The sequence below is a fragment of the Monodelphis domestica genome, chromosome 6 (genome assembly GCF_027887165.1).
Source record: "Monodelphis domestica isolate mMonDom1 chromosome 6, mMonDom1.pri, whole genome shotgun sequence".
Lineage (NCBI taxonomy): Eukaryota > Metazoa > Chordata > Mammalia > Didelphimorphia > Didelphidae > Monodelphis > Monodelphis domestica.
In genome coordinates, this window is record NC_077232.1 from 174337109 (window position 1) to 174351087 (window position 13979).

Consider the following 13979-nt stretch of genomic DNA (forward strand, 5'->3'; position numbering starts at 1 on the left):
AAATAAGGACGATGAAGGTATATTACAGAATGGTTTTGTCTTTCCTTGTACCCCCAGCATTTAGAACACAGTTTCTGGTATGCAGTAGATATTTAATGAATGGCTGTTGAGTGACTAAAGGCACACTTCAACAGAATACTTGATTCAAAGTTCTTCAACTGAAACTTTTCAGAGCTGAATTCTAACATCTTTCTCCATTCCTGTGCTGGAAGGTAGTGATCTTTTTGACCCAGACCTCTGTGGCTTTGTTAACCTTTTTCTTGGGCTTCTGTTAGCCATTTTCAAGCCTCTCTCACTATTCATTGGGTCATCTAGTAACAGGCTAGATAAGGGCTCATTTTACCTTTAACCTATCCATAGGCACACACAGAAGCTGGAAGAATCCAATTTCACACATACCATGACCAAACTTTTCTAGGTAGAAGGGGAGAAAAGTGGTGTTGTGAAGGAAAGGGGCAGTGATAGTCACCGTACAGAATTCTCGTGCTCTCTTAGGCAGCACATATACTACTAGCCAAGTCTCATGTCTACTAGCATCATCCCCAAATACTGCAATCACAGCCTCTCCCAAAAGTCCACAAAGTGAGCCATACACAAAGACAGAGAGCCTCTTCAGCCCCATTTGAGTGGGGAATGTATGTTCGACTCTCCACCTTTTGTGCACACAAGGATTTCCCAGGGGCCAGACCGTTAACTAAAGCAAGGTAACTAAGGCTTTGTCTTAGGGCTTAGAAATCTGGAGGATGTTGACTACATATACTTTTTTAAAGCAGGCAGACCGGACTAAGCATCTAGTTAGTAAGGACATCTGCTTAAAAAGCAGGAAGCTATCAATGGCAGTCTTTCCCCCCTTGTACCCAGAACTCAGGACCATAGTAAGATCCTCCCTGCCAGCTTCAGATTTTTCCCTTTTCTTCTATGGTAACCTAATTATACTAGGTCTCAGAAAAATCTCTTTCACACACAAAGATGTGGCTTTCTGTCCCAAAGTTAATGGTCTTTTCCTGAAGTCTCTCAATCCATCTCCCTCAAGTGCAAGACCTTTCCTCAGTGTCTCTTCCCTACTCACTTTTCTTGTCACAGGAAATAGAATCATCAGTGACAGGGCTGGAGATGGAGCTGGAGTTTCTCTGTATCTAGTCTAGTTCTTCATTATACAACTATTCCTCAGAAAGCAGAGGAAAAGCTAAGTCAGAGTCAGGCTGTGACGGACACGTAGGAGCCATACATTGAAATCTAAGAATAGAACTGTAGCTACTAGCAGAACTTGAGTCGGGAGTTCTAGATTCATAGGATGGTAGGGACCTGATGGCTATCTGAGTCAGCCTCAAATCTGGGCTCTGCCACTTGCTACCTTTTGTAACTACAAGCAAGTCTCTTATCCTCTCTGAGTTTCAGCGGCTCCATTAGTAAAATAAGAGACTTGGCTAGATTAGGGACTCAACCGGAACTGCAGAAATGGAATTTTAAAGTATTTTGTGATTAATATGGGAAAATGTTTTGAATGAGTGCATATGTAAAATCTATATCGCACTGCTTACTGTCTTGGAGAAGGAGAAAGGAAGGAAAGGGGGAGAGAGAATTTAGAACTCAAAAAAACTTTTTAAGGATGTTAAAATTGTTTTTACATGTAATTGGGGAAATATAAATCACTGGAAGCAGCTAGGTACCTCAGTGGATTGAGAGCCAGACCTAGAGACAGGAGGTCTTGGGTTTAAATCTGGCCTCAGATACTTCCTAGCTGTGTGACCCTGGGCAAGTCACTTAACCCCCCACTGCCTAGCCCTTACCATTCTTCTGTCTTAGAACCAATACAAGTATTCATTCTAAGGTGGAAGACAAAGGTTTTAAATATATATGTATAAAACATTATTCAAATATCTTGGTATCTATGAATCAATATAATTAATTTCCTTTATAATTGTATTTTAGTATATACATTTTAGAAACATTATTCTAAAAAGTCCAAAGGTTTCATCAGACAGCCACAGGATCCATAAAAGAAAAAAAAGGTTAAGAATTTTGGGACTAGAAGATAGATGCCTTAAAATCCTTTGCCACTCTCTAGTCTACAAAGGTATTACCAAAGGCTTCTTAGGAGGTTGTTACACTAAGCCCTCCCAAAAGGGCTGCTACATTAAGAAATATACTCATTTTACAGAGAACAAAGCTGAGGCCTAAAAACTTTGCCTCTAAGATAAAATAGGAACTCATCAGTTTGTCACTTAAAAAACTTCCCAATCCTGTTCCCTCTTACGTTTCTAGATTTGTGCCACATTGGTATGACGTGGTACAGGAAATAGAGTGCCAGACCTGGAATTCAAATCTAGCCTCAGATACTGACTAGCTATATGATCTCCGGCAAGTCATTTAACCCTGTGTGCCTCAGTTTCCTCATCTGTAAAATGAGCTAAAGAAGGAATTGGCCAGCCCAAATGATGTCACAAAGGATACGATGAGACTAAATAACTAAATAACAACACTCTTTTTTACACATTCTATAGAGGAATGTGTTCCAGCTGAACTGGTCTCCTTGCTGTTCTTTCTGAATTCAACACACCATTTTTCCCCCACCTCCCTGCCTTTGCTCAGACAGTCCACTGGACATTTCTTCCTCCCCTTTCTCCATTTTGATTACTCTCCCTTATCTCAATTTCTATCCTTAGGCTCTTTCAAGACAAATCAAGTACCACTCCCCTGGCAAAGCCTTTATCACATCCACACATGTGTCCTCCTCCTCTTCAAATTAGCTTAGACTTATGTATCTCTCCAGGAGAAAGTAAACTCTTGGAAGGAAGAGACTGAACTTTGTATTCCCCAGCAAAGAGCCAAGCACCACAGAATCAACACCCTTTGAATGAATGCATGAATGAATGAATGAATGAATGAATGGTTTGCTCAAAGTCATACCAAGTCAAGGGCTGAGCTGGAACTACAGAAATTCCCAATTCTCAAAGCTTGAGAAATTTTTCTTAATAGCTAGATTTGGGGCAGTGAAAGTAACCTTTTTAAGAGATTAAACAAGTAATAAAGATCCAAGTTCTCTCCTTCCTCCCAGAATCCTTAATACAATTGGATGAACTCCCTAAAAGGTACAACCTCACCTCAAAGAAGACACACAAAAAGTGGAATGTAGTTGAGATTTTTGCACTGGGTGGGAAGTTAGAGCAGATAGTTCTTATAGCCCCTTCCAACCATCTAAGAGTTTGTGAATATATGACCCTACACAGACAAAGGTGAAATATTTCTTGAAATGGAAAGGATATTTTGTTGAATAATTGCCAAGAATGTTGACAGTATAAATATTTTCAATTATGATTTTTTCTACTAGGTCCTAAAGATGTATTAATATTCCTGACTTTGAAAATCTTTGAAAATCCTGTTAGGGTGACAGGAGAGGAGAGGGGGGAATGCAGAGCAGAGGTAGCCAAGTTTTTGAAGGAAGTGAGAGATCTCAGAGCGTGACACAAACTGTGACTGAAGTACTTTTGATTCTAGAGACAAAGTAAGGTGAAAGAATCTGTTGGGCAAGTCCTCCAAGACTGGAGTTCTCTCCCTCCTCTGCTCTAACTACTGACCTCTCTGGCTTTCTTTAACTCCCAACTAAAACCCCATCTTCTTCAGGAAGCCTTCCTCAACTCCTCCTAATTCCTTAATGCCTTCCCTCTATTAATTATATCCTATCTACCTCATACACAGCTTGCTATGTGTATAGATGGTTGCGTGCTGTCTCCCCCATTAGATTGTAAGCTCCTTGGAGGCAAGGACTGTCTTTTGACTTTTTTCTTAAACCTAGTGCTTAGCAAAGTGCCTGGCACATAAAGGGTGTTTACTTAATGTTTAATGACTGATCATCATGGCAAGAGCAATAGAATTTTATATAGGGAAGTACTCTGCAAGTGCTCATTGTCCCTATTTGATCCTCACAGTAAACTGGTAAAGTAAACATGTATAACTTCATTATCTCATTTAACAGAGGAGAAAACTGAGCTGAGAGAGGGTAAATGACTTGTCTATGGTTTCCTCACACAGCCGCGAAGTGACTGAGGGAGCATTCAAACCTTGGTCCTTTTTATTTCCAAGCCCATCATGCTAGGCACTAACTACACCAGACTGTGTCCTTTAACCTCAATAGGTCTCAGTTTCCTCATTTGTGAAATATCAAAAGAAAGCCTGCTCAGATTACTAAAGCAAGGACCAAAGAATGGCTTATAAGCATGGATCTTGAAGCAATGAGAAAAGAAGTTAATGCTGGCCAGTATTGAAAGGCTGTTGCCACTGGGGTGAGGAAGAACTCTGGCTTTCTTTTGGGCAAAAAGATTACTAATAACTCCAAGGCAGAAAGAGGAGAATTGAACGCACTCCTCCATTCTATTAGGTGATGTAAATATTAAAATTGTACATGACTAATCTAGTTATTCACCCAATTCAATAGACTGGAACATGACCAAGATCCATGAAATAAACACAAAAAGTCACTGACCAACCAAAATCTATGCCACAAAGTCCAATAACTACAGCTCATGTACTGTATTCATAGGAAAGTCCCCCAGGCTCTTGCCCAATTGTGACTTGCACTATTTTAGACAGAATTCTAACCAGTTTCTCAGGTTTCCAACAAGTTTCTTAGACTATAAATGGATTAGAAGCAGAAATTATTAAGTGATGAATGGCAATGTTTGACCATTGGCAGCGTTATTGAAGAGATAACCAGCTCTACAGGCCCTCAGGCATGCAGTGATAGCCTGTCTTGATAATCAGTGTCATAAACATGACCTTCATTATTACGCTAGAGAGCTCAGTATAATAACGGGACCTTCATTGAATAGCTCAGTATGATGGTAGAACCTTCACTGAATAGCTCATTATAACAATGTGACCTTAGTTATTATATTGTCTAACTCAATATTATCATGAAGGTCAGCGTTATCACACTGAATTATCAAGACAAAGTTAAAACATTGTTTAGTTTAGAAGGAAATAATATAAGCTATATTAGGAAATGATTTGAATAATAAATAGTTCATTTTTAGACATTTTCTGAAGCCTCAATTATCTGAAAAAGTCACTATCACAGAACAGCTTTCTTGATGATGCCAGTTAAATAAGGCAATATAGGAATCCATTTCTTTCAAGAAACAGCTTAGCAAGAAACACAAAAGTCGGAGCCCAGTTTCCCAAAGCCAATTCAACCTGCTCTTTTCTTTCTATTCTGCGCCCAGTTCTTTGTGGGATCTACAGTCTCCTCAATGTGATTATTTCTCCAAGAATACAGATTGTACTCCCCTCCCACACCTCCTCATGTCTTGTGTAATCCTTATTCATGTCATTCCATTAATGAGGCAATACTGTAGTTTTCTGATCGAGGTATTAACCACATGTTTCATCAACCTGGGAAGACTTATTCAAACTGATGAGAAACGAAGGGAACAGAACCAGGAGAAGATTGTACACAATAAAAGCAATCAACTGTGAAAAGCCCGGTTACTCTGACGAGGATCCAACGCAATTCCAAAGGGCCCCTGATGAAATGCTAGCCCACCTCTAGAGAGAATATTGATGAACTGTGTTGCCGATGGAAGCATCCTTTGAAAACTTTCTTTATTTTGCTTGTGGTCTTGTGTTTGGTGTTCTCCTTTGCTACAAGGCTAATATGAAAATGGGATTTGCATGACTTCACAAGTATAATCAATAACATACTTCTTTTCTTGCCTTCTTAAGGTATGGCAGAGGGCAGGGAGGGAATGAGAACTCAAAAAAATTAAATGACAAAAATTTTTTTCATGTATTTGGGGAATATTTAATGAAGTAAATAAAACATTTAAAAATAAAATAAAATAAAAGTTTCATAAAAATAAGGAAAATGCTAATTATTTCAGGCTTTTTACTAAGACACCATTCCAAGTGGGATATTTTGTAGACTGTTAACATGGATGTGTAGAGATCATTCTTATCCTTATCATCCTTTTTTCCCAATTGGTAGAATAAGATAGGGGTTACAGTAAAACGCAGTATATGCAGACTGACAAGCTCTTCTTTATTTTATTTTTTTATAACCCTTGCCTTCTGTCTTAGAATCAATACTAAGTATAAGTTCCAAGGCAGAATAGTGGTATGGGCTAGGCAAATGGGGCCAAGTGACTTGTTGAGGGTCACACAGATAGGAAGGGTCAGAGGCCACATTTGAACCCAGGACCTTCCTTCTCTAGGCCTGGCTCTCTACCCACTGAGTAACCTATCTGACCCAGCCCTTCTTTATTTGAATGAACTCAAAGCATTTATATTTTATATTGTCTCCTCAGGGCAAGTCCTACAGGAAAATAAGGTTTTACATTTAGAGTTTGAAGGGGTGCTCTTTACTCCCATTTAACAGATAAGGAAAAACTAGAGTTCAGCGAAATGAAGTGACCTACTCAAGGTCACACAACTAGTAAGGGTCAGGGGTGGGATTTGAATCTAGTCTACTTCATCTCTGACAATTTCCTCACCTTCAAAGTGAAGGTACTAACACCTACTACCTAAAGGATTTCATAACAGAAAAAGAAAATCAACTAGTCACAAAGTGGGAGCAAAAGGAGGTAGCAACATGGCATTGCACTATATGGAGTGTCAGGCCTGGAATTGAGAGGATTAGGGTTCAAATCTGGCCTCAAACTTCTTAGCAGTATGATGCTGGGTAAGTCATTTAACCCTATTTGTCTAGCCCTTGTCCTTGTCTTCAAGTTGTTACTAAGTCAGAATTTAAAGATTTAAAATGAAACAAAAAAATCAATTTATGGAAGGACACAGGCAAGATTTGTAACTTATAATTGGATGGGAAAGTATGGAGAGGCTATATTTGCATCATTGATGACATACTCACATTAATGAGATGCTAGATCCATTTCTAATCCACACATAAAGATATGTGTTCAAAGCTCTACGCTAGGCACTGGGAGTATTTGACCTCATGAGATGGCTGTGAGGAAAATATTTTGCAAATCTTCTGTGCAAACATGGCTTTATTATTGCTAACTTTTCAACTTCAAAGGTAAATATCAGTGGTTTCAGGCATCTAGAAACTGGATTGCCCTTCCTTTCGTATTAATGTTAGCTATATCTCACCAGGCAGGGCTGCAAATTGTGACTGATACAAGTCACTAAGTGAAACTTCTAGCAGAGGCCAAATAATAAGTACCTGTGGAAAAAAGGGGAAACCAAAGGGGAGGAAGAAAGAAAAAGAGAATAGACCAAAAGAAGAATTGGGTCACATAGGGAAAGAAATTTTTGGACTAGCATTCCTTGAATAGGTGCAATTTTTGTGAGTCAAAAGACAAAAGAACATTACAACAATTAACTGTAAGAATAATGAAAAATCAGAACTGCCAAATTCAAAATAAGAAAAAAAGACAGACAGGTAAAAGTCAAGAAAACAAGAAATTTAAAGGGCAATCAAATGAAAATACATCAAGAGATGCTGAGTTGGACCTGTAACAAGGACAATAGAAAATACAGTATCATTCTAATAGATTATAAATTTTCTGAAAGCAGGAAGTCTTTTTTCCATTTCTTTGTATCACTTCCTTCCTAGGTCTAGAATAGTGACTCATGTAAAGTAGATGCTTTATAAAAGGTAGTTAAAAATTTAGGTGTCCGGGGCCCACGAACTGCTGACCAGAAAACTGAAGATTTGGTCAAATGAGCCAGGTGCAAGTGTCTGGATATGAAAGATGACCAAGTCCAAATAATTTATTCTGTAGTTTGTTGAGCCCAAGTTCACATCCCAACAAGGCAGGATGACTTAAATATGAATGAGGATCTCATGGTAGTCAAAACCTTTGAGTGTTTCATGGTCTGATATTAAAAATCCATTAATTTTTCCCCTAGGAAAAATTGGCAAAGGTCTTATCTAATCCAACAGGCATCAGATCTAAACTAAACAGAAGTTGGAAAGAACAGGACACTTCAACTCTTTCTTACGTGTAAAGGTTTAGAAGGCTTAATGTCCAAATATATGGATGAGCCCAAACTAAATGATTGTAAACTCCTTGAGGAGGGTACTATGTAGTGTTGTATTTTCTTTGTATTTTGTATTTTCTCAAGGCCTGAATACACGGTCCATAATAGCTACTTCCTAAGCATTTTTGAATAGATGAACTAATAAATAAATAGCATTCCCCAATTTAGAAATGGTTGTATTATAAATTTTCATTTTAAATTGGTTGTTTTGAATTTGGAATGCATTTTCCCACTGAAACAATATTACAGCATACAGCATTCAGGCTCACAGGTTAGCCAAAAATAAAAGGCTACTGAATTCATAATGTGCCTCAAATCCTCCACTAGAATCATCCTCTGATGTCTCATTAGAGCATACAGTTAACTGCATTTTTGAAAGCTGTGCCTGCAGAACATGAGCTTGAAAGGCTTTGTGTCTACATCAGAAGCCATACTGTGTGTCTATCATCCAAGGGCTAGTCTAACTAAATTTTGAACAGCTTAATTACCAGATGATGAATTTTATTGGCCATAGTAATCCATTGATTCATGAAAACTACAACAAAGTGTATGGATTACCTCCAAAGATGAAATCCTACTTGTTTCCTGTCTTCACTAGAATAAACATAAGCTCATTGGCTTGATGTTTAAGGCATTTTGTGATTTGGCTCCAAACCACATGTTCAAGATAATTTCACCTTATTCTCTTTCTCAAATTATGTGGTCCAACAAAAGTGGACTTCTCACTGTTCCCTAAACTTGGAATTCTATAGCTCCCTACTGCTCATTTACCCAAAACACTCTCCCTTGCCTTGGAAGGTACTTCCCTCTAACTCTACTCTGAATGTTTATCCTCTTTCCAGGCTCAGCTCAAGTACCAAGTCCTTCAAGAAGCTTTTTTTCCAGATCCTCCATGACATTCCCCCACCCATACACACAGATTTTGAGTGGGGGTCTAAATTATTTTTAAATATGAATGTGCAGGTTGTATTTTTCCCCATAGCAGAAGTGGAAATCCTGGAAGGTCTAGGGCTCTTTTATTTTTGTGCTTGTGTCTCCAGTGCTTCTCAATGTATCTTGCACATAGTAGGTACCTTATATTTGCTTGCTAGTTTGCATTATTTCTTAAATAAAAGCACAGATCCTTGATGCATTGAAGAAGCAATATGGGATGCATAATATCATAGTCATTGTATCATAGTTACTATCATAAATAACAAAGTTTTTATGGGAAAACTTGGAATGCTGGGACCTATCACCCCTCATGCAAATCTGACAACAGAAAAAAGGAATCCCCTTCTCTGTCTTTTGCTAAGAAATTCAAATGGAGAGCAATGATGATGGTTCCTCTATCCTGGAGCAGAATTTCAATTCTGATAGAAGGCAGAGTAATAGTGACAGACAAGGATGAAGATTCTAAGGTCATCACTGGATAAAGAATTGGGTTAGGGGGCAGCTGGGTAGCTCAGTGGATTGAGAGTCAGCCCTAGAGACCGGAGGTCCTAGGTTCAAATGTGACCTCAGATACTTCCTAGCTGTGTGACCCTGGGCAAGTCACTTGACCCCCATTGCCTAACCCTTACCACTCTTCTGCCTTGGAGCCAATACACAGTATTGACTCCAAGATGGAAGGTAAGGGTTTTTATTTAAAAAAAAAAAAAAAAGAATTGGGTTAGAGGCTCTGGGGTAAGAACCAGAGATGGGGACTAAGGAAGGAGTAAGAAAAAGAATGACTGGTGGGTACTTGGGATGATGAAAGAGGGCATAAGCTACTTGAAATTATTTATTCAAGAAGGATTCTAAAGCAGAAAACTGGGTTCAAATACCAAGTCTTCAACTGACTTTGGGTAAGGGCTTATTAAACTCTCTGGACCTTAGTTTTCTCATCTGTAAAAGGAGAAGGTTGGATGAGATGACCTCAAAGCTTCCTTTTAGCTTATATGGTTCTACAAGTCAAAGCATCCAAGAAAGAAGAGTGGGTGGGAGGAAGGGAAAGATCTCTACAATAAGAGGTATGGAAAAGAAGAATAGGGAAATTCCCAGGAATAATGAGGGGAGTAGGATTCCTTAAACAGCCACCTGGTTATTTCCAAAAAGCAGTGAACATAATAAGTAGGGCATCCATAAACTGGAGCTGGCCTATATTTGAAAAATTTTAAATGTAAATTACCTTCCATTTTCAACAAAATGAGAATATTTTGACCAAGGGTCCAAATACCCCCATTTTCTCCAACCAAGTTGAAACACTCATTTAAAATTTAATTAAAAAATAATTTTGGTCTCCAAATGCTATATCTGTGAGACTTTGCTAGTCAGACTAGTGGTGCTAAGGTTTGAGAAAGGCAAAAAAATTTCATCTCAAAATGAATTGAAGGGCCAACAATATTCCCTGGTTCTCATTTTAAGGCAGCCATAAGGAAAAATCAATGCCATAACTGAGATGGAGTTTCTAAAGGAGGAACTGTCAGATAATAAAGATAAAGTTACTTGCCTATTATCAGAGCCAATACTAACACATTCTAGACACAATGACTATTATGATGGTAAAGAATTTCCTATACTTCTCTTGGCCTTTAACCTTCAAGCTGTTAGTAAATCTTTCACTCCCACTGTGACTTAATAAAACAACAATTGTGTGGGAAAACAGCTTACTACATTCTTAAAAAAATAACAAAAACAAACAGGCAAGCCATTAATTGATCCAGCATGTTGGCAGTTCTGGAAAACCTTATTAGATAGGAACAAATAATACAATGGACTTGAGGTTGAATGAGAGGTTGATTTTAAGACTTCAGTTATTGGTACAAGCAAAGAAAGTATTATGCTTTGGTTACTAAAGACTCATTTTTTGAAACCATGAAGGGCTCTCTTTAGGACTGCATGATGGCTACTATTCTCTGCCCAAATGATTAAATATTACTGAATTATATTTAGTTTAGGAAAGATACAAAATGCTTTAAATCAGAGTTTAGTGAGAGGCCAGGCAATGTAGTGTTAGAAGGCTAGGAACCAGACCTAGGTTCAGTTCCTAAACTACAAATCAGAAATCTAGAACTGAAAGTGGCTCCCAAAAGCATCTAGGACAATTCTTTCATTTTACAAATAAGAAAGCTGAAGCCTAAAGTGATTAAGTGATTTGATCAGGGTCCCAAAGTAATAAGCAAGGCAGCACTCTTTCCACCAACTCAAGCTGCTTACTAATCCTCTCTGGTGCCCCAGGGCATTGATTATAAATCAGAGAGGTTGCTAACCTGGATCAGAGAAGGGAGCTTCTGAGCCTAAAGTTACCAGCACAGATAAAAACGTGTGACCATATGAAAACAAATAAACAAAAGTTGCTTTAACATTCCTGGAGAAAAAGCAAATCTTAGAGGATCTTTCCCATTCTATCCTGCCCTTTGCCAGTAAATGATCTCTTTCAAAAATGCATGCTAAATGTTTTTAACCACTCTAAAACTAAGTCTTTCTCTCCTTTTATCATTCCTTATGCCACAGACTAGTATGTGGGAAGGCTAGAAATTTCCCCTGAATTTACTAACCTATTTGCTTTAGAGACAACCACTTTTGTCCTGTAAAACAGCTGGAGTTAATTACTAGCTGGAAACTCACTGTATAGCTAACTAATAAGAGATATTTTCTCTTTGATGGATATGGACCCTTGGAATAGAAACCTGTCCTTTAGAAAAGGCATTCTCTGCCTGCTTTTTTTCTGTCCCTCCCTTCCTCCCCCACCCTCCCCCCCCCAGCTAACACTATTCCATTCTATAAACTTCACTCTTTAAATTAAAAAGATCTTTTAAAAGAGAATTACCATTTTTTAGGTGATTCCAAGGCTTACCCTGTGGGGTAGCATCTGACAACCCTATTCCTACACGTCTTTGGGGAATTGTGTGTACACAACAAGGGGGAGGGGAGGGAATAGGTTGTCCTAAGGAATCACTCTATGGGCACACATAACAGGTGCTATTTTGGGCTCCTGGGACCAGGCCACTAAAACTGATTACTTTGCCAAGCCTGGTTTGTTTTTCTGTTCCTGCACATGCATATTCCATGTCTACAGCTACACCTGCAGAGGAGAAGTAAACTAGGTTACAGAATTCCCCCCCCCCCCCCCCCCCCCCCCGCTTTGCCCGCAACAACTAAGACACACTTGCCCTTCCCAGTTTGCAATTAGCTTCTCACCAAACCTGGCTCTCAAGCAAGCAAGCTTCGACCTCAGCCTGTAAGAAACAACGTACAGAAACTGGGCAGAACTTTATCCCGTTCAAACTTTCCTTATTTGCATCAGCTTGAGGCTATTTACCATCCTCAGTTTTCCTGTTGGGCAGCTGAATGTCAGCTCACTTAAAAATTATCATTATCGTTATTATTTGCCACCTGGGGAAAGGAAACAATCTTCTAGGAAGAAATGAAACTCAACCTGAAGGAACAAGTTCACCTTGCTGAGCTGCAGGGAGAAACCCTAACCTCTAGATACCGGCATTATTGGCTCAGGTGTAGCACTCTACCTGATGGCGCCCAGTGACAGCAACCCCAGCTATCAGAGCGATCAGTTCCGGGGCTGGCAATCCCTTGGGAGAACTGTCTCCTGTCCTGGCCCCTCCAAATTCAGGTCTTCTAACCCATAAAGTTTCATCACCCTTTTTCATCCTTTCTTTACCACTATTTAGAACAAACTCTCTCTCCAAATCGAGCTCTCTCATCGCCCTGCCATATTACCCACGATTATATATTCTTAAAAAAGAAAAAGAAATAGAAAAGAAAGACCGGCATCAAAAAACTCAGAACTTAAAAGGCAAAGAGAACGGTCAGTAGCCTTCAAAACTAGAACCTACTTTCCGGATGGAAGCAGGCGCTAGGTTTCTCTCGGAGTCTCCATCCCCAGTTCTTCCTTCCCATCCCCTCCCCCGCCTCCTGCTATCCACCCCCCTCCCCCTTGACTAGTGCCCTCCTCCCAGGCCCCTCTTCGCTCACCTGCATGGGACATCGTGGTGGTCTCGTTGGTGTTGGTCCCAACATTGTAAATAACCACCGCTGAGGCGTTCTGCATGAAAGCATGCCGGATTTTGTCCTTCTCGGAGCAGTTGCCCTTGGGGATAAGGGCTATCCAGGGTTTGGCGTGGGCCGGGACAGCGAACTTGGTGTTGGGGTCGCAGGCCAGGCGCTCCTGGACGGAGCTGGCCATGGCCACCCGTCCGTGGGCATCCAGCTTGGGCGAGTGTTCGCCGTAGCGACCGCACTCGCTCTTCTCGCTGCGCAGCTCCCCGGAGGCGCCCAGCGCCCCCGCCGCCGCCGCGGCTGGCGACCCCGGCTCGATGTAGGTGATGTTCACGAACGCTGTGTACCATTCCTCCTTCTCAGCCACGGTGAAGTCCAGGCACAGCAAATGCACGAAACAAAAGGAAAGCAGCCATGTTGAGAGAGCCAGACTGCGGCACGCTTGGATGAGAGACATTGCCATCTTTCTCCTCCGCCGGGCGCCCCCCCTCCACCCGGTCCCCGCCCCCCCGCGCCCTCCCCCCACCCCCGTCCTTGCAGTTGCTGTCTCCCACCCCCTGCCGGGCTCGGGCTCCTGCTCCTGCTGTTGCTGCTCCTGCCCGGGCTGCTGCTCTCCGGTGTCAGTGCCGAGGCTTCTAGGACGCGCGGCTCGGGGCCGACTGCTCTGCCCTTAGCAGCCCGAGAGCGACTGTTTCATGCTCTTAAACCAGGGCCCGGAGGGAGGGAGAGGAGGCGCCCGGGCGTCGCTGGGGAGTCCGGCTGGCCAATGGTCCTGCTCCCGCTCTGGGGTGCTTCTCCTCCTCCTCTCATAGGGTGTTGGGGGAAGAGGAGAGTGCGAAGTGGCTCCTCGCTCACTGCTTTTGGTCCCCGGCCCTAGCCTCGCCTGGAAGTCGCCTGCGCCCCACCAAGGGTGCTGCTGATGCTGCCCTGAAGAGGCTCGAAAGGGAAGCAGCTGCGCTGCGAGTCCTGCTGCTACCGCCACCGCCGCCGCCGCCGCCGCTGGG

At 41.2% G+C, this 13979-nt stretch overlaps 1 protein-coding gene across 2 annotated transcripts in view; it reads right to left on the bottom strand.

Moving 5' to 3' along the window:
• The window catches only part of RNF150 (ring finger protein 150), a 359371-nt gene extending 345677 nt beyond the window's left edge, over positions 1 to 13694 (bottom strand). For both annotated transcript variants that reach the window (XM_056802729.1, XM_056802728.1), the window contains exon 1: positions 12952 to 13694. In XM_056802729.1, coding sequence (XP_056658707.1) covers positions 12952 to 13438 — 487 coding nt within the window. In that variant the 5' untranslated portion in view covers positions 13439 to 13694. The remainder of the gene's footprint in view (positions 1 to 12951) is intronic.
• Between the last annotated feature and the right edge of the window lie 285 nt (positions 13695 to 13979).